Below are 26,262 nucleotides of genomic sequence, written 5' to 3' on the forward strand. Positions count from 1 at the left end.
TAGCAGAGGGGGCTGTTTGGCACACCCACACTGAAATAGATCTGTCTGAAATGACCACACTCTGACTCTGCTCTTGAAAGCATCAGCAGGTCGGAGCTGCTGACAAAGGCTTTTCAGCCCACACCAAGCCATCCATACAATTAAATAATTCATCATGAGATTTAAATATGATATTAAAACATCAGTGATGTGTGAGCAATTACATTAATCAACATGTCGGCTTTTTTAATGATTTAGCCACGACAATAAAGGCTTTTTAACATCTCCTTCCTTGTTTCTTGATATTTTCTTCTTTGCTGTGCCTGGATTGTCTTTGAAATCACCCTTTTCTCCGTTTTCTACGTTGCACAGACACAATTTTTGGCTACATTGTGCTGAATAGAGCAACCAGTCATCTTTTCCACATTTGTGTATAATTGTGTGTAGGCTTGACAGCTAAAACACCACACCACACTGTGCTGTTGTGACTGTGTTTTAATTGTTTTATTGTTTTGTTTTTTTCATATATGAGGGACTCTCTGGACAGCAGTAATTACACTGAGTGGATAATTCTGGTAAAACAAGGTAAATTTTACATTGAATTACAAGTAACAGAGCGTTTAAATTCACTGGATTTAATAGTATATGTTATCAGAGGAGGAATGTAGTTATTAACTGTACTTAACTACAACTTTGAGGTACTTTACTTGAGTATTTCAGTTTGATCCCACTTTATACTTCCTCACAGTTCTGAGGGTCATACTTGACTTTTCATTACATTTATTTGCCAGATAAAGGGGTTTACTTAAAAAACATGATAAGCTATTAAATATGGTCTTTTTTTAATAGATAACACTACAGAACAATGTATGTAAAATGCTAAAATGCTTCTTAAATATGATCACAACTAATGTATAATCTGTATTAGTAGATCATTAACAATGATCCTTTGTGCTTTTACTTCAGATACTTTAAGTATTATTATTCTTAATATTTATTCTTTATTATTGTGCCTGTAAAGCCCATGGAGCAACCACTGGGTATGGTAAGGTGCTACATGAATAAACTTGCCTTGCCTTCTTTTGTCTTTCCCAACACCTGAATATGAGTCATAAAATGTGTCCTAAATCCTGAGGTAACTGTCCTGTCATGTCCTAATAATCTGACAACCTCCCTGGTGACTAATTACCTCCTCTGATGATACAGTTTGGTCTTCATGCAGAGCCCTGCGCGCTCCAGCGGCTCAGCTCTCGAGTCTGTGAGGAAAATTGTGAATGACTCAGAGCAGGGACCGAGTGTAAGCCCCGCCCCTCGAACCTCCAGCCAATCATGTTTGAATATTCAAATGAGCCACCCATAAAGATAACTTGGAGCGGCATCTGTGACAGACCATAAGAAACTTTACTCCCAAACCGCAAGTCCACACCACCTTCTGACTGAAAACACACGATTGGATACACGCCCGACATCCAGAGAGCTCTTTCTGTTTTGATTCAGGATACCTTAAGAAAAAAAAACTCCTCAATAATATGGGAAAGGAAAATATCAGTTTTTTGACAGTTTGGATAATTTTGGGGAAAATCTTTGCAACTTTTTCTTCTGACCCTGAACCCAACACGACCACCAGCAGCAGCAGCAGCACTGTGTACGGTAAGACGGACCAATCAGAGATTTTATCTTATCATGAGACTTTTATTTTAATATCATGATTCATCCGCAGCTCTAATTAAGAAAAACACATCCTGGAAGTAGGTGCATTAAATCGTGCCGTCCCGTGCTGACCGGGAGTAACCCCGCGAAACGCTTTCACATTTCAGGTCTGCAGGTCTGCATCACATTTCATAGGCGAACCATTCATGTCCATGTGTGCATGAAGGAAAGCTGCAGGCCTTTTGTCTGGAGAGAGACAGAAAGAGAGCATTTTAAATTCGATTGAAATCACATTTATTCAGAGGCTGACACTGAAAACACACTCTAGTATTTATTGTTTGATTAAAACTACACCACAGCTGCTTTTTAATGATATTTCTCCGCTTTGAACCTGCAGCCTAATCAAGATTTTTAAAGACATTTTAGGTTGCTGGGCTCACTGAAAGAAGGGCCGTTTGTTTTATCCAGTTTGGATTCACGAAACTAAAGTGAAACTCTTCAGGAATTCTTAATTAACCATATTTTGTGGTTTCATTCAAGTTATGCTGGTAGAAAGGCAGAGGAGACAAAAGGGGGCGACACTGCCCTGCTCTATACCCCTACTGGTTGAGTCAGTAGAGTAGTTGTCACCTAATATAACTGAAAAGAGCAGCAGGATTTTCAATAAATAGTTTTTTGTTAGTTTCAGAGTGTTTACTTTGGGTTTTGCAAGAAAATGTTTTTAATAGATTGCTGCCTGTTTCTTGTATGGGCACAAAAAAATAGAAAAATGTTATAATAATGTTGTAAATTTACCTTTTTCATGATTGTGCATGCAGCTCATCTAATTAACTACTGCATACGGTTTGTGTGTGTTGTTACAGTAAACACCACCATCACTGCTACTCCCCTGCCCACCTCTACTGAATGGATCACAGACTACACTGACATTGTGTCCAAGTTCTCCTTGCGCACAGCCGACATCCCAGATGATGACATGTGCTACATTGTCGCCGGCAGTCCGGACACCCTCGAGGAGTGTGAATTCAACCCACAAACACAAACTTTCATCGTGATACATGGCTGGACGGTGAGTCAGAGGCACCATTATAGAGAATCATTTTAAAACCACAGCAGTCTTTATTAGTCTTTATTTTGTGTGTTAGCATCCAAGTCCTCTTCAGATGCCCCTCTGGTTCTGAGATATCAATGTGGTGAAATTGTTAACCACAAATACCAGTTGAAATAAGCTATAAAATGTGATCTTGCATCATTATGTGATGAAAATAACGATAAACACACATTTCAGAGCAGAGAGGCTGAGAGCAGTGATTCAGCTCTGCACACAGCTCATCTCCTCATAATGTGATTTAGAGCCAGTCATGCAACAAGATTTAGACCTTGGATTCTCTCCAGGGCTCAGAACGAGGGCTGTGGCCAGAGTAGATCACGCCATGCTGCAGCTGACCTCAGAAATATGCTTGAGAAAACCCCTAAAAACAAGAATTGAAGTGTGAGGTGTGTGTGTGTGTGTGTTACTGTAGGTAACAGGGATGTTCGAGAGCTGGGTGCCCAAGCTGGTGTCGGCCCTCTACGAGCGCGAGCCGAGTGCCAACGTGATCGTGGTGGACTGGCTGACCCGCGCCAACCAGCACTACCCCACATCTGCAGCCTACACCAAACTAGTGGGCCGGGATGTTGCTAAGTTTGTGACCTGGATCCAAGTGAGTGCTTTCATTGAACAGTATCCGACCAGCTGGGTCATATTTTCCACATCCTCTTTGTTAATAAGTGGCATACTTTACTTGGATGGCCGATTATCGCTGCGATCTACATTAACCTGCAGCAAAGACAGAGAGCAGCTGGTGAATGTGTCGCACATGTGTAGCAAATGGCGTAATACATTTGTGCTCGGTGTTGCTGCTGTGGATATGTTGTCCTACCGGTTATGATTTTAAACGCCCTATAAACTCGTTTTATGGTCGTGTTTGCCACTTGTTACAAGGCTCAGTGTTTAGTGGATCGCTGACTTTGTTTGAGCGACCTCAAGGTAAAAAAAAAAAGGATGTTGGCATGACCGACAATTTCTTTTTTTTGTCCTTTGTTTACCTGACTTCCAAGTTTAAGTTTAAAGCTTGCAAAGTTCTGGCAAAGCATAAAATTACACAAATTAATCCTCATCCTGGATTATGTCCCAGACTCTGTTGAGACTGGAGCTAGAGCAGTGCAGTGCTTTGCCAGGTGCAGCCTGCTGCTATTAGCTCTAATTCCTCCAGCAAAGTCTGCAGGATTCACTTTAAATTGTTTTAAGGCATGTCAACATGTTCGTCTGGCACATCTCATCCATCACCTCCCTTTCAGAAAGAGCTGCATTTGCCCTGGGACAGGATTCATCTGCTGGGTTACAGTTTGGGAGCACATGTGGCCGGGATCGCCGGAGACCTCACTGAGCATAAAATCAGCAGGATCACAGGTGAGAACATGGAGCATCATCTGCTCACATTATATGACGATAAACAGCGCGAGCATAGATGTATTTAATTGAAAAAGTGGGTCACTGTCATTGGTATTTAGCATTTAAAGCATTTAAAGTGACAAGAAACCTGCACCTATGATTCTCTGCCCAGCCAGAAGCTCCTGTGCTAGCAGTGCAAGCTTGCAGTCCATGCAGCGTATTTACAGTATCTGTGACGGCACCACTAGCTGCAAGGTTAACTAAGTCATGATTAGTCTGTTGTGATTGATTCAAATACAAGTGCTCTTTACAAATCTATAAACCCAGTAACGAGCATGTATAATGTGTTTTAGCTATAAGAATTCGGGCTGACTTGGCTCATATTATTTGGTCTCTGAGCCAATAAATTCATGCATGCAAACATACCATACTGTAACGTAACATATGGGCACTATTCTCTCCAGCCCCGCACATAAAAACAACACGGCACAGCAATGAAATATGATCCGCTGGCCATTGCATTCCAGGCCCTTATTGTATGCGTGCAGTCTTTGCCAGTTAGAGAGGGTCCAATCCCCTTTATTTGTCACTATGAAGTTTATCCAGCTTTGAAATTTCTCTCTGACCTGCTTAGAATAATGGTATGTTTACTGTGATCCGAGGCAGGAGCCCATTAAGAACCCACAATCACTGGTTTGTATTGTTCTGCAGAGCTGCACGTGGAGAAAAGAGGCCACACGCTCACATGTTTAATGTACAGTTTTATGGCCGGAGAGATCCATAGAGACAGTCTTTATCGATGCTCTCTCTCCTTTCTTCTAGGTCTGGATCCTGCTGGTCCCACCTTCGAGAACGCAGACAACCAGAACACCCTGTCCCCAGACGACGCCCAGTTTGTGGACGTGCTGCACACCAACACCAGGGGCTCCCCGGACCGCAGCATTGGCATCCAGAGACCCGTGGGCCACATCGACATCTACCCCAACGGAGGCACTTTCCAGCCAGGCTGCGACATCCAGAACACACTGCTGGGGATCGCGTTAGAGGGCATCAAGGGCCTCCAAAGTGCGTATTTACAGTTTTTAATCCACATTTTAATTCACTCCCATTGACAGTAAGGTAATAAATCCAGTGTGGAGTGCCCTTATTATTAGACTCCAATTGCCAGTAAGGGACTTTAGTCGCTCAGACCTGCTGGTAGCAATCTTCTCCACCCCCGCTGTGTGACATGCTGCACCATAAATAAACATCCCTGCCCACATTGTGTGAAACGTTTTCAACAACAGTGTTGTAAAATCGCCCAGATCAACAGACACTTTGACTCTATAAAACTTTGCGGGCTACAACTAAACATGCAGTGTCATGTTCTGTTTTGTGGAGGTGAAAGTCTTACTTGGTGTTTAGCCAACACCAGCATGTCAAGAATCATAAAAGCGACACACGAGGAAAACATATTCTCTGTTGAAGACGCAGATTTTTTTTAACCAGGTATTTTCTTTGCTGCAGATATGGACCAGCTCGTCAAATGTTCCCACGAGCGCTCCATCCACCTGTTCATCGACTCTCTGCTGAACACCGAGCAGCAAAGCATGGCTTACCGCTGCAACTCGAAGGAGGCCTTCAACAAGGGCCTGTGCCTCAGCTGCAGGAAGAACCGCTGCAACAAGCTAGGCTACAACATCAACAAGGTCCGCAGGACCCGCAGTACCAAGATGTACCTCAAGACCCGCGATATGATGCCTTACAAAGGTAAATGTCAGTAGAGGAGGCTTAGAGAGGAGAGGACGTACGTTGGACTACTGTAGAAAAGTCTGACTGGGTTTATGTACTTTACTGAGGATTATCGAGAGTTGAGTTAATTAATGCACATACCCTGACTGGAGTAATCCCCAGTGTGTGAGCTGCTGTTGTGGCTGCTCTGAGCTGAATATTAGTTCAGTTAGTGTTGATACAAATACACTACACACACTTTTAATGGGGAACCATTCACACATAATGAAGCAGACAGACAAGTTACAAGCGTTCAGGAGGTCACATGAAGAAGAGGTCGTGGGTATTTTAGTTGCTCGCTAAGGTAACGCGACACGGCGGCGTGTGATGCTCCAGCAATGGAAACGTTTATTTAAAGCAACACTATGCAACTTTCTGCAGAGAGATTGTTGATTGTTGAGTCTTCATCAATCCATCCATCCATCCATCCATCCATCCATCACTGTAACCACTTATCATTTGCAGAAATGCGGGTTTGCTGGAGTCGATCCAAGCTAACACTGGGCGAGTGGCGGGGTACGCCAGTCTCATGCCCAGATCATTAAATACCAAATATTAACCCAAAGCATTGGTATTTGACGATCTGGGAATTAAACTCAACATCAATGATTTTTCTCCAGAATTTACATAGTGTTGCTTTAAGAGGATAATTTGGCAGCGAGTCAGCAGTATGTACGGTTGGAAAGTGTGTTGAAAGATTAGCATGTTTTATAAATGATCATATATGATGTTATACTGTACATACATGAGGGTGTGTGCATGAAAGAAACTAGGATTAATCACAAATCTCTCTTCAGTCACATGAAGACAGAGAGAGATCAAGCTTATATAAGGGATTTTCTGGTGTTAAACTGACTTTAAGTAGTGGTACGAGAGACGTGGGAGAGTCTACAGCTTTCTGTTTCTTCTCTCCTAGTTTTCCACTATCAAGTGAAGGTGCATTTCTTCAGCAAGGACCCACTGAGCTTCACGGATCAGCCGATGAAGATTTCTCTGTACGGAACCCACGGAGAGAAGGAGGACATTCCCCACGTCCTGTAAGTCCATTAAACAGTACAGCTTTTTAACAACCCTCACGTGAAAACAGAAAATACATACACGTGGAAATGTTAAAAAAAGTAAACACATAGTCAGCAGCAGTGTTACCCTGACCCTGATTCCTGTGTTGCATACGTCACACACGTGCATCCACGCACATACCTCGGATACCGTTACTGCTTCCACGTCGAGGACAGTCCAGCTGACCATTAAAAGCTTGCTCCTCTTTTCACCCCACAGGCCAGTCATGAAAGGTAACACCACTCTGTCCTTCCTCATCACCACCGACGTGGACATCGGAGACCTGATGATCGTGAAGCTGCGCTGGGAGAAGGACACGATCATCAGCTGGTCAGACTGGTGGGGCAGCAGCAAGTTCCACATCCGCAAACTCCGCATCAAGTCTGGGGAGACCCAGTCCAAGTAAGTTGTCGTTAGATATGATTATCAAGACATTCATACGTGAGACAGGTGATTTTTAATTTTCCTAATTTCCCCGTGTGATTTCAGGGTGATCTTCAGCGCAAAGGAAGGAGAGTTTGTCTACCTTGTCAGGGGAGGAGAAGATGGAGTCTTTGTCAAGTCAAAGGAAGACAACCTGAGCCGTAAAGAGAAACTGTAAGTCGAGAAGAAGCTCTGAGGTTTAGAAAATATAATCGTTATTTATTGATGTATTTTGGAACAGAACTGCAACTAATGATTATTTTCATAGCCAAGAAAATGACAAAAAATTGTGAAAAATGTTGATCGTTGAAGTTCAAATTCTTTTGTCCACAATTTACATTTGAATTATATGATTTTAAGTGATTAATAAAAATAAAATAAGGTTAGAAAATTGCCACACTACAGACTCCACACACGTGATCCATCCTGTGAGGCGTGTTATGTTTCATCAGAAGCAGAAGCTCTCCTCTTCACTGTTGTCTTCTCTTCTCTCCAGGATGCACAAGCTGAAGAAGCAGGGCAGTCTTTTTGGTCAGAGCGACGCTTGAAGTTGCACTTGGACGCGCCCCTCCCACCCCACACCCCCACCCATCATGCACATCATCCGTCTCTACATACATAGCCAAAGATCGACAGCACACAGCAACACAACACTGGGAAAGCCTTTGCAAGCACCTGGACTTATACTGAATGCTGCGTTTTTCTCATCTTTTTCTTCCTGTTGTGCCTCCTGACTTTTAACTCCCAGTGCAAACCAACACAACCTCAACCACTGTGCCGGAAATCAGTCTGCTCACGAACTTTCTCCTCTCTCTGCTGCAAATTCTGCTGCTGAGAAATGTTACAGGTTTCTTTGAGATGATGTGCTCACTTTTGACAAATTTACACTTTCAGTAGCTTTCGCTGCATATCTTTGTAATCATTTGTTTATGTTTTTGTAGCCTATATGTACTGTTTATACTGGTTTGGATTTTTTTTTTGAGCTGGTGTGTTTTCTTTGCCTATGTGAACTTGGGATTATTGTAAATGTATAAATAATTCAGAGTGAAAGGCACAATTTAGGCACATGGTTTTGTTTTTTTTAATGTTTTAAATGTGCTAAATGATCATTTTGTCCCCAACGTTTGTCTTTGCCTAACCACTAATTGCCAACAATCAACAGGGACCAAAGAAGTATTTACTATCTACTGAACAGAGAATCACCGTGGTCTTTGTAAATACCTTTTTTTAATCAGTATTATATATATATTTTTTGAATATGAGTCATGTGTTAATATCTGATCTCTTGAAGCCCTGCTTGTACTTTGATTGTGTTTTGGTTATTGTGTCACTGGTCACTTTAAAAGGCTCTCAGTCCCCTGCAGCCATTTTGATATCTTTGGTCACTAAGTGTGCGGCCCAACAGGGATATGCATTTTTTATTAGATTTTCCAGTTTGTCCAAGAATTTGAACTGAGGTCACTTTTTAGATGTTCCAGTAATAGCTAGGTGCTTCTTAATTACGTCATGAATGGGTCAACAGCGTCTCACCCGCAACAGTTTACCTCATTGACTAAGCTCAGTCTCAATGTGCCCTTATTTTGAAAGGTCAAACAATGCAAAATTGCTGAAAACAAACATGCAAGCCTTTGTGATTTGTGACTGGCTGGCTTACATGATAGCCATAATACATCTCAAGAATACGTCATACTGTATTTATTGAATGTACATTTATATATTTGTATATTAAGCTGTAATATATTTGGCAGGCTTCCATTTTCGACTGTATTTTTATAAATGAAGCATTTTGTGATTTTATGCACGCGGCTTTGGAAAGATTGATTAAATTGGTCTCCACGCCAGCTGATCAGTACATTTACTTTTATAAACTGAAATGCAGTGCACTGTATCTGAGCCCGGGATGGTTTAATAAAGAGATAAATCACATATTTCAATATTCCTGACTGCGCACGTTGATTTTAAATAATAATTAAACCATTAAATCATCATACGATTGTAGACCTGCATCGGATATAAGAAACGCTACACGCCTATAAACATGGCCAAGAACTTCCACATCTTTGTGTGAGATGTCAGACATAAAACATCTGTCTGGTTGCAGCTCATTGATTTTAAAAGCATGTAAAAAATATATTTAAAGCAATATTATGCAGGAATTTATATATATTTTTTTCTAAATTTGGCACCTCTACATTTTATGGTTGTACTTCAGCAAGCTAGCATACCATAGTTACTGTCTAACAGCAAGACGGACCTCAAATGACGCTGATTGGTTTAACTACTGTCTGTTCAGCCACAAGCGCATAGCTTGAAGCCTGTTACGAGATATCGCATACCCAGCTGCCTCACAAGGTCAGCTAGCTCCCAGCTAACTGAGCTAGCTAGCTAATGGGCAGCAACAGTTAGCAGCAGTTAGCGGTTACTAACTATTTGTCCATCGGGAAACACTGTTAATCACAGAGAGTTGAAGCAACTGGAGGACATCAGAGGAAAAGCAGAAAACATTGACATAAACTATGATCCAGTTATACTGACATACTGTACAGCAGTTTGCGGTGAATGCCGAAGTGCAGTAAAGGATTGCGCTGTTTCGTGGATCATATCCACTCGCTAAAAGTTAGTGCAGGACCAGGCATTCAGGGAGTGGGACAAAGGCACAAGTCACAGTACCATCCAGATGTTAAATAGTTAGATAATGTTGCTTTTCTGTCAGTGATAACAGCTGATCCCCCTGAGGGGACGAAGCCAACAAAGCTTGTGGAGACAGATCCTTGATTCAGGCTGACAAACAGGTCAATCTTCCACTTACTGGAAGGGAGATATGAAGGAATGAAAAAACATGAACATGAAAAATTTAAACTGTGTGCTGTACAGTAGCAGTTTTAGTAATCAGAAACATGATTGTATGTTCATTGATGCACAATTCTCTCAACTTTAATCACTGTCTCACTGATGCAAACTGCATCGTTGACCCTCAGCCTCAACCTTATCACAGTATAAATACATACGACATACTGTAGACTTAACTAGTACTTTGCTGACGGCAGTATTAATGGCTTCTTGACATTTCATTTCCACCATTATAATTCTTCACGAGTTCAACTTTCTTTCTTCTTTTCCCTTTGAGAGAAAAGACAGGCATGCTTCCAGCTCCCGTAAAGAGACTTTTATAAATTCCTGTTCTGAAATGCATTTCAAACAAACACACCAAATATAAGACCATATATAACAAAAAACACACGGAGCAGCTTGACGCTAACAACCAGACTTTAAGGTACCCTGTGGACTTTTTATTGTTAACAGTCACATTTTCATTAGCATGTCTCTCCCCAGAACACAATGTCCAGAACAGTATGTGTACAGAATGTATGTACGGGTCTGAGAAACATGTTGAATGCATTTCTTGATTTACATTTTCTAAGCTTGTTAGATGAATGCATTGTTCACATTCTGTACTCACACTGGTTTACTGGCTTTTCTGCATTTTTATTTAAAATAGGATAATTTGATTTCTTGCCCAACTGGTGTCATTGTTCAGGGGTTTCGATGTCAGCTGTTTCCAGTAAGAAATGTTTTGAACACTAATGGATGGGATGTTATTAAATTTATTACATACAGTCCAGCCTTTTAACCCCTTAGGGATTCAGTGTCGCTGGCAGGTTCGTGTAAACCTCCGTGATACTTTGAGATCATGCAACCATAGTATGCTAAAATGCCAACATCTTGGGCTTGGGCTTGGGCTGACGTTAAACTGAGCCTAACGAGCTTAAGTCTGAAGTTCAAACTGCTTCCATATGAGACCTTCGCTGTCTCTCTCTCGGCTGTCTATACAAGCCTGTGGACGTTTTCTTTATGTCGTTTCATGCTGGGCCAGGTGTCGGGTTTTCTGTGACGGTCCAAAGGATGTGACTTTAAGTGCCTCTCTCCGCTCTGCTACCACGTTGATTTAGAAATGGACCGGCTTCCAGCACACCACAGAAGTTTTACAGAGAGACCTCAGGCATAATAGCGTAATTATGCACAAGAAGAGATAGTTAACTGTGGTACAAGCACTAAACTTGACTGCTCATCTACACATGAAGCTTTACAACCCAGTTTGTTAGTCCACCATGTCAAACACACCTGATGGAGTATTTAACTTTTATTTTGATCAGTACAGCTGTTTACACAGGCTGCGTAACAGCTCTTGTTTTATTTGCGCTTTACTTTTGCACTTTGTTAAATGACAGTAGTTGTGTATTAGGCTCTGAGGCCAAATACTGATGATCTACACGCTCTACTGTAGCTAATCAGCCTGTTTGGACACTAAATCAGGGCTGTGTTTAACTTTTAAACGCTGCTGCCTTGCCTTTGCTGATGTCATTATATAGGGAAGCTGCTTATTTTTATATGACTTTGTATTGGTGCTAAAACATCCCACAGTGTCTCTTAAAGTAGATTGCTGATGACACTGAGTGGCTGAACTTCCTCTACCTCATGACTTACAAATGTGTTAACAGTTATTCTCGTCAAAGGTCGCTGTAGATCAGCCAACATCTGAAGCCACTTAATAGCCTGAGATTATAGCTTGTTGTTATCACTAAGCCAGCTTTGCTAAAAATGTAAAAAAAAAACGCATTACGTAACACAGAAAAAGTGGTTGTATCTCTGATTCCAGAGTCTGTGGATTAGCTCCCCTGAAAGAGATTCCCACTCGGCTGAGAGGCCGAGCCACAGCTGAGAAACTGACGAAGTTAATGAAGTGACAATTGTAGAAAGAGAATAAAATAAAGCTGCTCTAGTTGGTTGATCTGCCCCTCAGCTGACAGCTGTTTCAAGTTTCAGAATGAATCGGAAAGAAACCTGCTCGCTTGACCTTAAAAACGTTTCCAAAATTGGAGAACTAATGATGCGTAAGCGCAGATTTCCTCATCAAAGTTGGCAATGACGAACACTCAGTGGAAATTCACAGCAATTACAGCTCAACAAATACATTCATGAGGCTCAACTGATATTATTATAATTACAGAAGCAGTAAAAGGTTTTCAAATATAAATATATCCTGAGACTGTAACACTGTAACAACATCCAGTAACAGTATCATATTTCCTTGAGAACAGTTACTGTGTGAAAGGTGAGTTTTAAATAAAAGCTTAGCAAATTGATGACAGCTTCCAAAACATTACAGAACAGATAGATACATTTGTGGACATCCATCTTTTCTCTCTCGCTGTGGTCACTGTGGAAACATTCCCTCATGACTCTGTGTTGTTAGTGGACGGACAAGTTTTGTTGAAGCCACAAAGATGACTTTTAAAACCTGTTTATTAGCCGTCCTCTGACCTGCAGCCTGACTCTGTACTGATTCACAAAGACAGTAGAAATTCTGCATTGTTTCTTTTCTTGTAAATGTATTCCATCGATTTGATTCGCAGCCTTTAAATAAGAAACAGCTGTAAATACATGAAGAAAAAACAATATCCTGTTCACATATTTATATTACACTATAGAGAATTCTGTAATTGTGAATCTGGACATGTGCAACATGTGATCTCGTGCCATTCCTAGAAATAAGCTTAGGAAACAAGTCTTGGAACGACATTAAATTGAAGACATTTTGTTGTCTCCAAGCTTTGTGGAGGAGTCCGCTCTCCCTCTCTGCTGGCACCGACAACTCTCTGCTGTGGAGGTCTGATTCACTCTGCTTTTCATCACCTCCTCTCCACCACCACTGACTCTTTTCCCCTTGCAAAAACGAGGACACCGGGGTCTGAACTGCAGCGGCAACAGTTGGAAAACAAATGCAGTCACTGCTTTTCGAGGAAAATTTTGTAACGCTCATAGAAGAGCAACAGCTCGCGGAGCCAACTGCTCTGCAGAGGGAGCAAAGTCGTGTGTGTTTGTACATGTGTTTATTTTAGGAGCTAACAGCAGAGCAACACTGAGTTAAACACCCTATATTGTGCAGTTTATGATTTTACATCATAAAAAGTGCATCTGTAAGCATCGTAACTGTATACTGTATAAGCTTATGTACGGAAGCAGATGAAATTTTTGGGGGTTATACTTGAAAAGTCTGTAACAGGACGGAGAGTCTGCAGTCATACACGCTCTATGAGGCTGCACAGCGATGCTTTGCGCTAAATTTTAATGTTGCGTATTAGCATGCTAACATTTGCACACTTGCATAGATGGAAACAGATTTTTATTTAAGTTAATGAAACATTTAATTTGGAATAATCCTCTTAATCAGGGTTGCCCAAACTTTTCGCCTCGAAAGGGCCAAAACTGTGCCTTGCTGAAAGGCCACAAGCAAACGCCTGTTGTATTGTGTTGTATTATTAAGAATGGTACTAGGACTGACACGACTCTGCTGCTGTGCGTCTTTCATCTTATGAGAAATAATAATTATAAATATAATTACTGCTGTGAAAACTGAGACCTTCCCTGTCTCTCTCGGTTGCCTACACAAGCCTGTGGACGATTTGTTTAAAGCTGCTGGACTGTTGATTTCTTTTTGAAGGACCTGGATTTTTTCCGCAGCAGGTTGTGACTTTATTCACGTTCTCGAGTGCCTCGTCTCAGTGCACACAGAGAGCTAAAGTAGTTAATGTAGAAATGGAGTCTGTTAATATAAACTAAGGACCGGCTTCCAGCACATCACAGAAGCTGTATGTAAACAAACCTTTAATGACACGAGCTGGGTTTGATAACTTCTAGTTGTGTTTCCTGGTGAGTCCATCAATGAAAAGATTTATATCCAAATCAAATAAATGTTTGATTTGAAGGCAGGTTCAGATGGTGACATTATGTGTACAGAGTTTTGGTGAACCCGTCGTTTACATCTGGACCTTTAAAGAATCAAGCTCATTAAACTGGTATCGCTGTAAACTGATAATTGGTCTCAGTCTTAGTTGTTTGTTGAGTGTTATCGGGCCTGTGAACTTTATTGTTTAATTGACCTTCACATCAACAAGCTTGTAACTTTTTTCAAGTGTTTTCCTTTTATTATGATACCTTGATTATTCAAATAGACCTTGTAGCTGCAGAGATACACTCACACACAATAGAGGCTAGTTCAACATTAAAGTATTTTTTTTTTACAGGTCTAATGCATGTGTAAAATATATATATACAAAACCTTCTGTGGCTCCAGAAGAAGCTGCATTAAGCCTGATAAACTGACTCGTGATGTCACATGAGTCAGCAGTGGTTGGGGCTGAAGTCTGAAGTTTTTGTTTGTTTGTTTTCTCTTACCTGTAGCCTGCACCTCTTATCTGCTTGAGGATAGATTAGCCACTACTAGTGTAACACACCTGAATCTCCGACTGTACTGTTGGTGATTGAGTTGCATTGTGGGTAATGTAGGCAACAGGTTTTGACAAGAAAGAAGAAGGTGTGGAATAAAATCAAGACGGTATTTCTAGTTCAGCTGCATCATCTTTGAGCCTTTATTCTTCTTATTGTCCATCGTGAGTCTGACAAAGTTATAGGAGTAACTTAACTTTATTGGTTGAATACTTTTTAATGACCTATAATGCATTTGCACTACAAATGATATTGCTTGATGCAATTTCTCTCTCCTCTCGCCTGTCTGATGCCATAACAGCAGGTCAGTGAAAAGAGGCCCCAAAATGTCCTCGTGAGAGGAGTTTATCCTCTCCTGAAGCACTCATGACCTCATGACTGCCTTCCTTAGCCTGCATCGCCATCCTGACTGTAAATACTGACAACAGATTCAGACTCAGGGCAGATTCAGGGCCGCAGATAGCTTTGATCGTGTCCAGGACAGTCCGACATATGCTGAACTTAAAGGTGCACTATGAAGTTTTTTAATCAGAAGAAAAAGATATTTTTAAACAAACTCACCTTAGATGACAACAAACTTTCATACTGTGTTACTTTGTTTATATTTGGTGGACCCTGCCACCTTTCTAGCTACAAACTGTGTTCTGGGGACCTTATTTTCCTCTGAGAACAGCTTGTTTAGTCAGTTATGGAAAAAAATGTATATTTCTGAGCTTGTATAATTACCTCATTTATCGTGTAAATATTACATTTTTGGTTTGAATTTCTTCTCCAAAACTACATAGTGCCCCCTTGTTATGGTAAAAAGCAATAAAAAAGGGGGAAAAAAGATTTTTCAAATTTTTGCATCCATATTTTTCATTTTTGTGCAGTGCATTGCATGTTTTTGCACATATACACTCCTCAAAATGAGGTATGGGTATTACTGTGACATATCTAAATTTATATTTTGTGTTTTGTTTTTGTGAATGTGACACATTTCATTTGACTTTTATTGCACATCCATGCATAAATGCACCCATATATGTGCCCCTAACTAATCTGGAGTAGTGTAAGTTAAGTTGTATTGTTGTTATCACAGTTTTCTTTTGAAATAATATAAGGTTATTGAAGATGACATGCAGACATGTTTGCAATGTGTTTATGGTTTTGATTTAAATTAAAAACTACCTTAATCTTACTAAGCTTACAAATACTTTTGAATTAAACCAATTAATCAGTGACTACAGCAATCAGCTCACATAGTAATCATCCAATCAATAAATCAGTTGAGTAAAGCAAACAGGAAAGCCTACAATAACACAGTAACTCACTCCTCCTGCTCTACGTGGAGGGACATACATGTAATAAAGTGATAAAAACATTAATACTACATTGTACTAGTTTTAATTAGAAGCTCTGCTGCCCAACAGTGTTGTTAACTCTCCTCATAAAGCAGTCTAATGATTTACTTTACACATATTTTTCCATTCCCCGCCCGGAGGTCAGCAGCCAATGGTTTGTCAGAGTCTATTTAAGACGCTGATAGTTCAAGGTGGTTCAGATATCAGCGCTCTGCGCGCAACAGGACGCACTGAACTCAGTCTGAGAGGGAAATATACAGTCTTCTGCAACGAGATCCGACTGATTTAATTAACTGCTGAAGCGATTCTTCTGTGAAAGGACAAACCTGTGAAAGAAATGAAAGCGTGGCGAGTTGTGTTTCTGTACTTTCTGGTGTTGGATGCAGTCGTGCAGCATGTGACGTCCCTGGAAGAAGAGCTCTCCGATTCTATTTTTGGTGAGTTTCCACTTCAAACTTCACGCACATTTACTGTCACACACACTTCTGTGCAAAACTGTTTGGATTCCGCGGACATAGCGGTGCTGATAGTCGCGGTGAAGATGTGTCGTATGAAGTAAATGTGCGTAATTTATGCGCCCTGCTCGTGTTTTCATGCTGGGTGTAGTTTGGACTCTGATAATAACAGTAACGGTCTTTCTATGAGATACTACGTATCACGTGTCTATGACTAAACTTGTCTTTGTGGTTTCTGGCGAATACCCAACTTCTACTAACTACTACTGGCTGGGAGAGACAAGATGTCTGTTTTTCACCTTCAGAGAAGGAGAGGAGAAAAGTGGTAGAAACATTCAGACCGCTATAAGATCTCAACATGAGAAGAGTCATCAAAGTGCAGATATAATCATTTATGTTTACAATATGGCACCTTTACTGCTTCAACCGTGCAAGCCTTGTAAATGTCTGTGAGGCTCCTGCATCCACCTCCCCACCCCCCACTCTGTAAACCAGCACAACCCCCAGTTGAGTTGAGTCAGCTGACTGTGTGAGGACCACTGAAACTTGGGCAGATTATAGTCGGTGAGGTGGCAGGAACAAAGCTGGGAAAAACTCTCAGTGGTTTCTATGGAGCTCCGTCTGACCAAGTGAACCCCTGTAACCCCAGAGGACTGATCTTGTCTAAGGTGGAAGCTCATTTACTGAGGGGCCCCTGAGGGGCCAGTGCTTATTGGAACCAGTCACTCAGTTAGCCAGTCAGGCGTCTCAGACCGCCCAGCCAGAGCATTAGATAAGATTTACACATCTGACAAAAACACCACAGAGGAATTTCTTCTTCTCTCTTTTTTGTGTGTGAAAAAGTCAAAAAACAACTGATTAGTTAACCTTCCTCTCGTTCAGGTAACTTCCTCGACCCTCTGAAAGACTTGATTGAACACAAGGATGACGCCAATCAAACCGTTGCCAAATTCTCCCTCCGGAAACCGTCCCATCCCGATGACGACCTGTGCTACATCGTTCCTGGCAAACCTGACTCCCTGGCAGCCTGCACCTTCAACAGCTCCTCCAAAACCTTCCTAGTGATCCACGGATGGACGGTGAGCCGAGATTCTTCAGCCTGTTGTGACCTGTCTGTCTTTGAAAACTCCCACAGGCTTGTTGTTCTCTTGACACGGCTTTGGTTCAGGAAAAAAAACACCTGTGACTGGAAGTGTGTCATTATTTCACCAAAATTCTGGTGTACATAACTAATTTTCTTCACAAGCACCAACATGTAGAAGTTCATACCAAACATAATGTAAATGAACTGGACTGATGTGGCTAATTCTTCCTCAACTTCCTAGAATTTTTACAAAAGCCTGTTTTTTAGCCTTAAGTTTACTGTTTTGATTCCAACAGTTGAGCGGCATGTTTGAAAGCTGGGTGGCGAAGCTGGTGTCGGCGCTGTACGAGAGAGAGCAGACGGCCAACGTCATCGTGGTGGACTGGCTCACCTCGGCACAGAACCACTACGTGGTGGCTGCTCAGAACACCAAAGCAGTGGGACAGGAGATCGCTCACTTCATCGACTGGATCGAGGTCAGTGAGATTAACAAGATTAGCTCAAGAAGCTCACTATCAGTGAAATGGAGTATTTGTGTCACTGTTTGCCTAAATCATATTTTTGTTAATGTTCTATAAAGGAAACCACCAACATGCCTCTTGAGAACATCCACCTGATTGGCTACAGCCTCGGCGCTCATGTGGCAGGATTCGCCGGAAGCCATGCAACCAATAAAGTCGGAAGAATCACAGGTAAACCAACACGTCTCACAATCTTTAATTTGGAAAGAGTTCAGTTAATTTGCGAGGTGACTGGTGAATTCACTGTTGTCTGTCTCTGCAGGTCTGGACCCAGCTGGTCCTGACTTTGAGGGAATGCACGCCCACAGGCGTCTCTCCCCGGACGACGCTCACTTTGTGGACGTCCTCCACACCTTCACCCGCGGCTCCCTGGGTCTCAGCATCGGGATCCAGCAGCCAGTCGGCCATGTTGACATTTACCCCAATGGAGGCAGCTTCCAGCCAGGCTGCAACCTCAGGGGGGCGCTGGAGAAGATCGCTAACTTTGGGATATTTGGTAAGAACCACCTATTAAGAGAAATTAGCACAGCCACATCTATATTTGTAGAAAGTAACAGGATTTTCTTCATCGTTCTCTTTGTATTACTGCAATTTTCTGGTTATTAGAACAAATACACACAACCATTATGACCATAAGTGCTGTTTTTACTCAGTTTTTAAACAGACAACGTTATATTTTGGCTTCACATAAGAATGCATTATTCACCATTTCAGCATAGCCTGTTTAACCAACCATTAGATAATGTTGTCCTCTGCTGTAAACAGGTTACAATGCACATTTTTATCCTAATTATTACATACAGAGTACACTGTCCAGCAGCTTCAGTAACACTGTAGCTCCTTGCTGCTTGTCATTAATCTGTCTCAGCAGTGCACATTGTGACTGTCAGTTGCACAATGACCCCATTCACAGCACTGAAAATAAACAGAGGGCCCCAAACATGACCGAGGAAAGGTCAGATACAAAATCTGTCTGAATCGGTTGAGGTAAAGTAAATGTATCCAGAGTGTGGGCAGTAGAGGAATGTAACATAATTATATGTTTCATTAAAAGCCGTTCCCTCTCTTCTGTCTTCAGCCATCACAGACGCAGTCAAGTGCGAACACGAGCGCTCGATCCACCTGTTCATCGACTCCCTGCTGAACGAGCAGGAGGCGGCCAAGGCCTACAGATGCGGCAGCAGCGACATGTTTAACCGCGGCATGTGTCTCAGTTGCCGCAAGAGCCGCTGCAACACGGTGGGCTACGACATCAGCAAGGTCCGCAAGGCGCGCAACGTTCAGATGTACACCAAGACAAGAGCCTCCATGCCTTTCAGAGGTCAGTGGGCTTTTATCAGTAGAGACTAAAAGGTGTTGTTTGTTTTTACTTTTTTCATTTTTCAATTTGTGAGAGTTGTCCAGAGTCACATGAACTAAGAATATTGCATAAACAAGGTTCACTGGCTGAATCTAATCCTATAAAAAATGTTTGAGTAAGTGATTTAAAAGGAATTACAGATTTCTGATCATTTGCAGCTAAAACAACCAAATCTAAGTTGAATCAGCTTCACTACACAAACCCACAGGCATGTTTAACGTTTTCCTCCTGTTGTTGCTCTTTCTCACAGTTTACCACTACCAGCTGAAGATCCACTTCTCCAGTAAAGTGAACCGCTCAGAGATGGAGCCGTCACTCACCGTCTCGCTGTACGGGACAAACGGAGAGGCCGAAAACCTGGAGCTTAAACTGTGAGTTCATAAAACAGAATTACAGCACGGTGACTTGCATCTTATAAGTTATATGAGTTGTTTTGTAACAGTCAGAGAATACGGCACGAGGCACAAGCCATGAACAGTGATGTAACCGCAGACATGGAAATGTTTTGCCTCTTGTGGTTATATCATGCATGGTTTATGGTGCAGGGTTTATGAGGCTGAGCTACATAAATTATTGCGACTGGCTACAAGTAGAAAACAAACACTTTCCTGTGTTCGTGTCTGGCAGGAAGGAGAAAATTGCGACAAATAAGACACATTCATTCCTGCTGGTGACAGAGAAAGACATCGGAGATCTCCTGATGCTGAAGTTTAAATGGGAGGAGACAAACGGTTGGTCAACCTCCAACATGCTGAAGATGGTTTCTTCTTGGTGGTCCGGTGACTCAGACGGTGCTAACATGGAGGTTCACAAAATCCGCATTCGCGCAGGCGAGACCCAACAAAAGTAGGTTGTGTGTATAATTGGAAAAAGACTACAAATATTGGAAATGTGACATAAAAACACAACATTTTAGCATTATTTATTCATTATGTTTTATTTCTTTCTTTTTCAGGTTGGTGTTCTGTGTCAAAGACCCTGAAAGTCAGAAGTTAACACAAGAGGTCACCTTTGTTAAATGTAAGGATGCATGGAGGACGAACTCAAAACAAACTCCTAAACGGTAAGTTCCTCCTCTTCAAGTTTCTCCAGTGAGTTTAGACCATATTCACAGGGCGGCCATTTTCCTCTGACATGATGATCGGTGTGGGAAGTCCTATAAATGTGGGAAATCTGTCAAATTGTTAAAATGTCCCTGACTCCTGTGGCTAGTGAAAATCCTGAAGGAAATCAGGCTGTATTTCTAGATAAAACAACATATTTAATAAACTGACAACAGCAAACATAAGCATTCAACCACTTCCTAACTAACGTTACTGTTTGATACACAATATGGTAGGAGAGACATAAATTAATTCTAAAATACTAACACACATCTTGGACACATTTATTTGAGCCTGGAAGTAAAACAGACTGGATTTAATCAAACATTAATGTTAGAAAGGAAGTGTTTGCATGCTAACGTTAGCTAATGGGCTAATCAAAAATGTTGTTTTGCCTTGAAATATAGCCTGATGTCCCTCCAGATTTTCACTATCTAATGTCTTTTCAGTTGCTGATCAATTGAGAAGCTGTGAAATGATAACAATCTGTCACATTCCCTTTGTTTTAATGACTTGTACCTGCATGACATCAGACAAAATGGCCGCCATGTGAATATGGTCTATTAACAGTTATGTTAAAGCTGATAAATAACAATAAACTTATTTGTCTGTAGAGTAACTCTGGAGAAGCACTGACCTCGAAGAAAAGACCCCACTCCACCGTTGAACATCCCTCCGTCCATTCAAGCACTTAGTAAATAATTTATACACCTGTAACTTATTTTACTTCTCAAAACTCTCACCGCCTTGTATATATCCACAAAAGTATGTTTGTTATTTAAAAAAACATCTATGTGAATACTGTAAAATATTTTATAAAGAGTTGTTTTTATGATAGTAACTGTATGTATGCCGTCTTCTTTGGTGCGTCTTTTGTGTCCAAAAGGTTGGATACTGCGCCTCACACACTGAGAGGTACAACCAACTGGATTTACTTTCATATTTCTGGAGGTGCTGATGTCCCATTGTGTAAAATACCTCAATCAATCAAAAGTTAAATTTCACAATCGACCACTGTGAGGAATAATGTCCTCTTTGTGTCCAAGGAGGTCTGCAAAGGGGATCATGAGAAACTCTTCTTCACAGTAAGATGAAGGTGTTTTATGCAATAGGGCCCACATTATTTACCTTTATGTGTTATCTAACCTGACAGCATTCACCACTGTGGCTCTCAGTACTGTATGTGACTGTGGGACCTGTATCAGTGTGCCTTATACTGTTAACAGTCACCAGAAGTAAGCTGTTGCTGTTTGTCTTAACTTAGCGCTTTGTTGCTGTTTTTCACCTCGGCATGCTTTATTGTTGTTATTCGATTAACTGTGTGACTTTTACTGGAAACGTCACCCATGAAAAAGATGTTTTAATATCCTCTGCAAGATGTTACTTTGAAGCTGTTACGGTATAGAAGACATTTTGTCGACCATGGTTTTATTAAATTGGTGAAATTCGATGAGAGGCGTGATGCTCAGTGCGAGGTGGAAAGCACAGTTCATATCAGTGTTGTCATTTTGTTGTACTGTCTGTCCTTAGTCACCTTTAACTTCTGTGCATTTAACTTTTTAAAATCTTTCATTCATAATTACATTTCCAGTTCTGTCAGCAATGTCTCAACCTCGGCTCTTTAGAGATCGGTACTGTAATCATTGTGACTTCATTTCAACTGACTTGAAAAATGTGGAAATGTTTGACTTTTGCACTGAAAACAGGGGACGAGATTGCTTAACCAAGTTACTTGTACAGTTATGTAAATACAACAATTACAGATGATAGATTTTGTAGTATTCAGCACTGTTAGTTGTATATTTAATGTGTAAAATCTATAATCTTTTGTACATATTTGTAAATATTCGCTGTACTGTATACATTCTTTAATAAACCAAAAGTGCCATCCGAGAGGTCCTCTCTGGAGGACATCCTGACATTTATTTCATAGTTGTGACAGTGAAAAATGATAATAAAGTCAGCTCAAGGTTGTTTATTCCTCTTTTTAAATTCGTTATCAGCCAAAATGTGTGTTTGCTCCAAACATTTTTAACATTTTCGACTCTCACATCTGTTTTTGATACAAAAGGTCCTGTAATTGTTGAATTACACAAAATAAGCTCTGTGATTTCTTCATGTCCTTGTAGCTGTGACGCCATTTATGATTGTTTGACTGTGTCAAGGTGACCCAAGATATTCATGAGCAGATGTGCCTTTTGGCTATGGCATGTAAATCATTAGTGGTGGAAGAAGTGTTTAGATCCTTAACTTGAGTAAAAGCACTAAAACAACAACCTAAAGTGCAAATTCCTCACGCTCTTAGCGGTCCTTGTGGTTCTACTGTTGGTGGCTGCTGTCACAAAAAACAGCGTTAACAACATGGCTAGTGTGAAACCCTGAAAAACACCCCATTGTATTGTAAGTAGGCAGGTTTTGTTACTTGCTGAGTAGAAATAAGTGCCAGTTTGAACCATCTCAAGTCCCCGTGGTAAGGGGGAACACATATCTGTGTGGGAGCAGAGTTTGACACAACTCTGGGACACTATCCCTCAAGTGGATGCCCGACTGTCACTCTTGTTTTACCTCAGTTTCTATCACTCTCCCTCTTCGCCTTCTTTGCCTGGTAAACAATGCTTTTTCCTGTTTATGTTGTGTAATGGCAGACACGCTTTCTTAAAGCGACCTACATTTTTGCGGCCTAAATCAAGTGTGGGCAGACTTAATAGTGTATTGATAGCAAAGTCTATACCAATCTATGCACGGATAGTATCTTTTTTTGTTTTGTTTTTTGGAGCGATTTGTGCAATCAGGTTTAAATTCTGAAATCAAAGTCTTACCAAAGTACAAATACAGCATCATTATCAGTAAAATGCACTCTTACTTTTAGTGTTCGACTGGGTCTTTAAAGGAAAGAGGAGAGGAAACAATCTTCTGCTGTTTGTGTAAAATATTGGATCATTTGACCTCTTTGGGCCTCAACAATAAAACCATCTGTAATGTGTAGAGTAAAAACACAACTGCTATCAGCTCATGTATATAAAATCTTTATTTACAAACACATAAATAGAAAACAAAATGTCCCTCTGAAGTTAGAAAAGTAAGTGGACAAAAAGTACAAAGTTGCTTAAAATCTAAAATTGAAAGTTAAAACCTCAAAACTGCAAGTACAGCACCTGAGAACTTTGAACCACTGTACACTCATTCAGATGTCCAGCGTGTTGACTATCACTTTATTACTTTAAACCTGAGAATCCTTTTTCTTTGTAAACACATAATGACAATGACATTTTAATGACAGCATTTAGACCAAAGGTCATGTTCTTAATCAGTGTGCAGGATAGCTGGATTGTCATCAAGGCTTAAATTAGAGCTTAAGTTCAAATACAACAGCAAGGACACAGCAGGGCAAAATAAGGGAGAGTCCCATCAGTCTTTGCAGGGACGCTTTAAAGTCCCTGTAGGTGTTTGATGTGACGTCAATGGGGGTCGACTGACTGGCAGCAACAGCGATGTCTTCCACAACACGTGCATCACAGGACACTCACGTTAAAAGAGCCTCCTCAATGTGACCATGACACTTAAAAATCCCAGATAAATAAATCCTCTTTCATCCGTCATCATGATGGTGACGGGGATCAGAAGGAAGAGTTCACTCCAGGTCACTGGTGTCCAGTTTGCGGCCACAGAAGCAGACGGTGCAGCCCATCACTCCAGACAGAGTCAGGATAGCCAGCAGGATGGCCCACCAGTGAGCCTGCAGAGGATCAACACAAACAGTGCATGAATGTTTCATTTTAATAGGATCTCTATAAGCTAAAGGCTATAAGGTATGAGTTTGGATTGCTGTTGACTGTCTTGATCAGGCTTTTTGAATGCTAATCAGAGAAATGTTTGGCAGTAAACTTCAGCTACATAAACTAAAAACATCAGCTTCCTTCATCATTTTGCAGCTATGTTGTTTTTGGGTGACAACGGTTAAGTGACAACAAGAGAATAAACAACATGGATGACAAATGATGTGACTAACTAAATGTCACGTTTTTCAATTGAATTGAATTAACTAAATGTTGAGTTTTTGTTTAAGTGATTAAAAGTTAAGAAAAAAGTTAATCACAAAATTTGTACAACGGTTTCTCATGTCTTTTTTGTTGACAGTCCAAAAGCTAAAGATAATTAATTCACAGTGTTTTATCACATTTTTTTCAAGTTCAACCATTACATTGGTGAGCAGAAAAACACAAGAAAGTCAACAAGTTTACTTTACTCATTTAACTCCTATATAGGTCGATTGATGTATACTATTGACTTTGCAGCTCTGCACATCAGAGAATGACTCAGCAAACTAAGTGGGTCTCCTGTGAAACAGTTGATACATGAGGTCCTGAACCCAAATGGCCTTCCTGATTCTCCGCGCTGTCATGAGAAACTAAACCTCAAAAGCAGCCACGTCTAAAACATTGGGACAGCTGAACATCGAGGCAGGAAGTTTACCAAACACACTGAGCGGAGGAGGAGACCTCGAACATCTGCTGCATCTTTACAAAAATGATGTCAGCCAGAGCAGAAGGTAAAGAAGGATTTCCAACCACATGACATGATGGTCAGAAAACCACTGATCAGGACAACTGGGTCAGTGGAGCAGCCTGATGTCTAAACCTATGAAGTTAATACATGAAGACCTGATTGAGGGCATACAGACTAACTTTTCTCTGTGGTAAACTAAAGCAGTAAAGGCTAAAATATTGGGCTTTTAAAAGGGTTTGGCTTTTAAACACTGATTAGATGTACACTGTGGAGTTTCCATTATAAACAAAGGCAGATTTGTTTACATTCACATCATGTCCGTGAGGCTAAACGGACATGTTCAATGCATTCTTTTAAAACATTGTTCCCAATTAAACACTTTATCACCAGCAGCTGTTGCCGCCCTGTGCAGCCAATTTAAATGTACAGCACAAGATTTAAACTGTAGAGGGGCCTGCTCATCACAACGTTGCTCTACAGTGCCACCAGTGGTCAAAGACAGCGCAGGGTGCCTTTAAAGTGAAATCATGTAACTTTTGCTAAATGAAAACTACTGTGGCCACATGTGACAATTACCACATAATGCTAAACACCAAGTAGAATTGTAGACTCAGCAAAGTCAGACAGCAAACCTAAAATTTGCTAACATTAGCCAACATAGCTACTGGTCAAAATTAAGGCTGTAGCAACATAACGCCTCAGTGTTTTGAATTGAGTAAGGGCGCAATTAATTTCCTTATAAATTCAACTTGTCATTTGTTTCCTTCACATTGTATCTTTTGTGCAAATTTGCTTGACCATTTGTGTTCATTAACACTAAACAATGTACGTACCAACTACACGTTAGCCAGCTAGCAAGCCAGCTTACAATGGAGGCACTCAAAACTCCCCTGAAACTCTGGTCTGAACACACGGTGAGAAGGATATAAAGCTATTTCTTTCTTTCAAAAATAGCAAAGTATCTAAAAGGTTGATACTGGTTTAACATTGTCAAATTGTTTTAAAAATTGTTATTTGACACTGTGTTGTAAAAATCTAGATTAAAGCCACTTGAACTAAAGATTAGGACAAATTTGGCATTACGGCCGTTGCCATCTTGGTTTTTAGAAGCCAGAATGGGTCTGACTGAGAACCTGACAAACGCTGTGGTAACTACTTGTCAGTCCGAAGGTAGTGGTGCCCTAAAGTATAGTACTGTAAGTACTGCTTTATCATCAATTTTACTCTAAATGGGACCATAACTGACTAAATATACATCGTGCTGGATTTAAAAAGACTTGAGACTAGA

The 26,262-nt window shown here is 40.9% G+C and overlaps 3 protein-coding genes across 4 annotated transcripts in view; 2 read left to right on the forward strand and 1 right to left on the reverse strand.

Moving 5' to 3' along the window:
* The first annotated feature begins 1,377 nt into the window (after positions 1 to 1,377).
* On the forward strand, positions 1,378 to 9,249 carry lpla (lipoprotein lipase a). Its single transcript, XM_084354605.1, has 10 exons — positions 1,378 to 1,629; positions 2,493 to 2,698; positions 3,153 to 3,332; positions 3,970 to 4,081; positions 4,886 to 5,128; positions 5,570 to 5,812; positions 6,750 to 6,870; positions 7,112 to 7,294; positions 7,382 to 7,489; positions 7,812 to 9,249. Exons 1-10 carry the CDS (start codon positions 1,509 to 1,511, stop codon positions 7,861 to 7,863), a joined length of 1,569 nt encoding a protein of 522 aa, XP_084210731.1. The 5' UTR covers positions 1,378 to 1,508; the 3' UTR covers positions 7,864 to 9,249.
* Positions 9,250 to 16,166: 6,917 nt separating this feature from the next.
* Positions 16,167 to 22,441, forward strand: lpl2a (lipoprotein lipase 2 a). 2 transcript variants are annotated; one of them, XR_014622770.1, is made up of 11 exons: positions 16,167 to 16,382; positions 17,283 to 17,479; positions 17,781 to 17,960; positions 18,065 to 18,176; positions 18,268 to 18,501; positions 19,084 to 19,326; positions 19,616 to 19,736; positions 19,993 to 20,211; positions 20,321 to 20,428; positions 21,083 to 21,162; positions 21,355 to 22,441. XR_014622770.1 is itself a non-coding variant. In XM_084355304.1 (10 exons), the coding sequence occupies exons 1-10, from the start codon at positions 16,283 to 16,285 to the stop codon at positions 21,102 to 21,104; spliced, it is 1,536 nt and encodes a 511-aa protein (XP_084211430.1). In that variant the 5' UTR covers positions 16,167 to 16,282; the 3' UTR covers positions 21,105 to 22,441. The 2 variants fall into 2 exon arrangements, 1 of the variants encoding a protein (XP_084211430.1); XM_084355304.1 differs by having other exon boundaries at positions 21,083 to 22,441.
* Positions 22,442 to 23,537: 1,096 nt separating this feature from the next.
* Positions 23,538 to 26,262, reverse strand: part of LOC311258087 (disintegrin and metalloproteinase domain-containing protein 10) — a gene marked incomplete at its 5' end in the record, with an annotated part of 47,088 nt that continues 44,363 nt past the window's right edge. The window contains one exon of the mRNA XM_084354133.1: positions 23,538 to 24,204. Coding sequence (XP_084210259.1) covers positions 24,100 to 24,204 — 105 coding nt within the window. The 3' untranslated portion in view covers positions 23,538 to 24,099. The remainder of the gene's footprint in view (positions 24,205 to 26,262) is intronic.

Source organism: Pagrus pagrus (assembly GCF_965226575.1).
Source record: "Pagrus pagrus genome assembly, chromosome: 6".
In the NCBI taxonomy this organism is placed as follows: Eukaryota; Metazoa; Chordata; class Actinopteri; order Spariformes; family Sparidae; genus Pagrus; species Pagrus pagrus.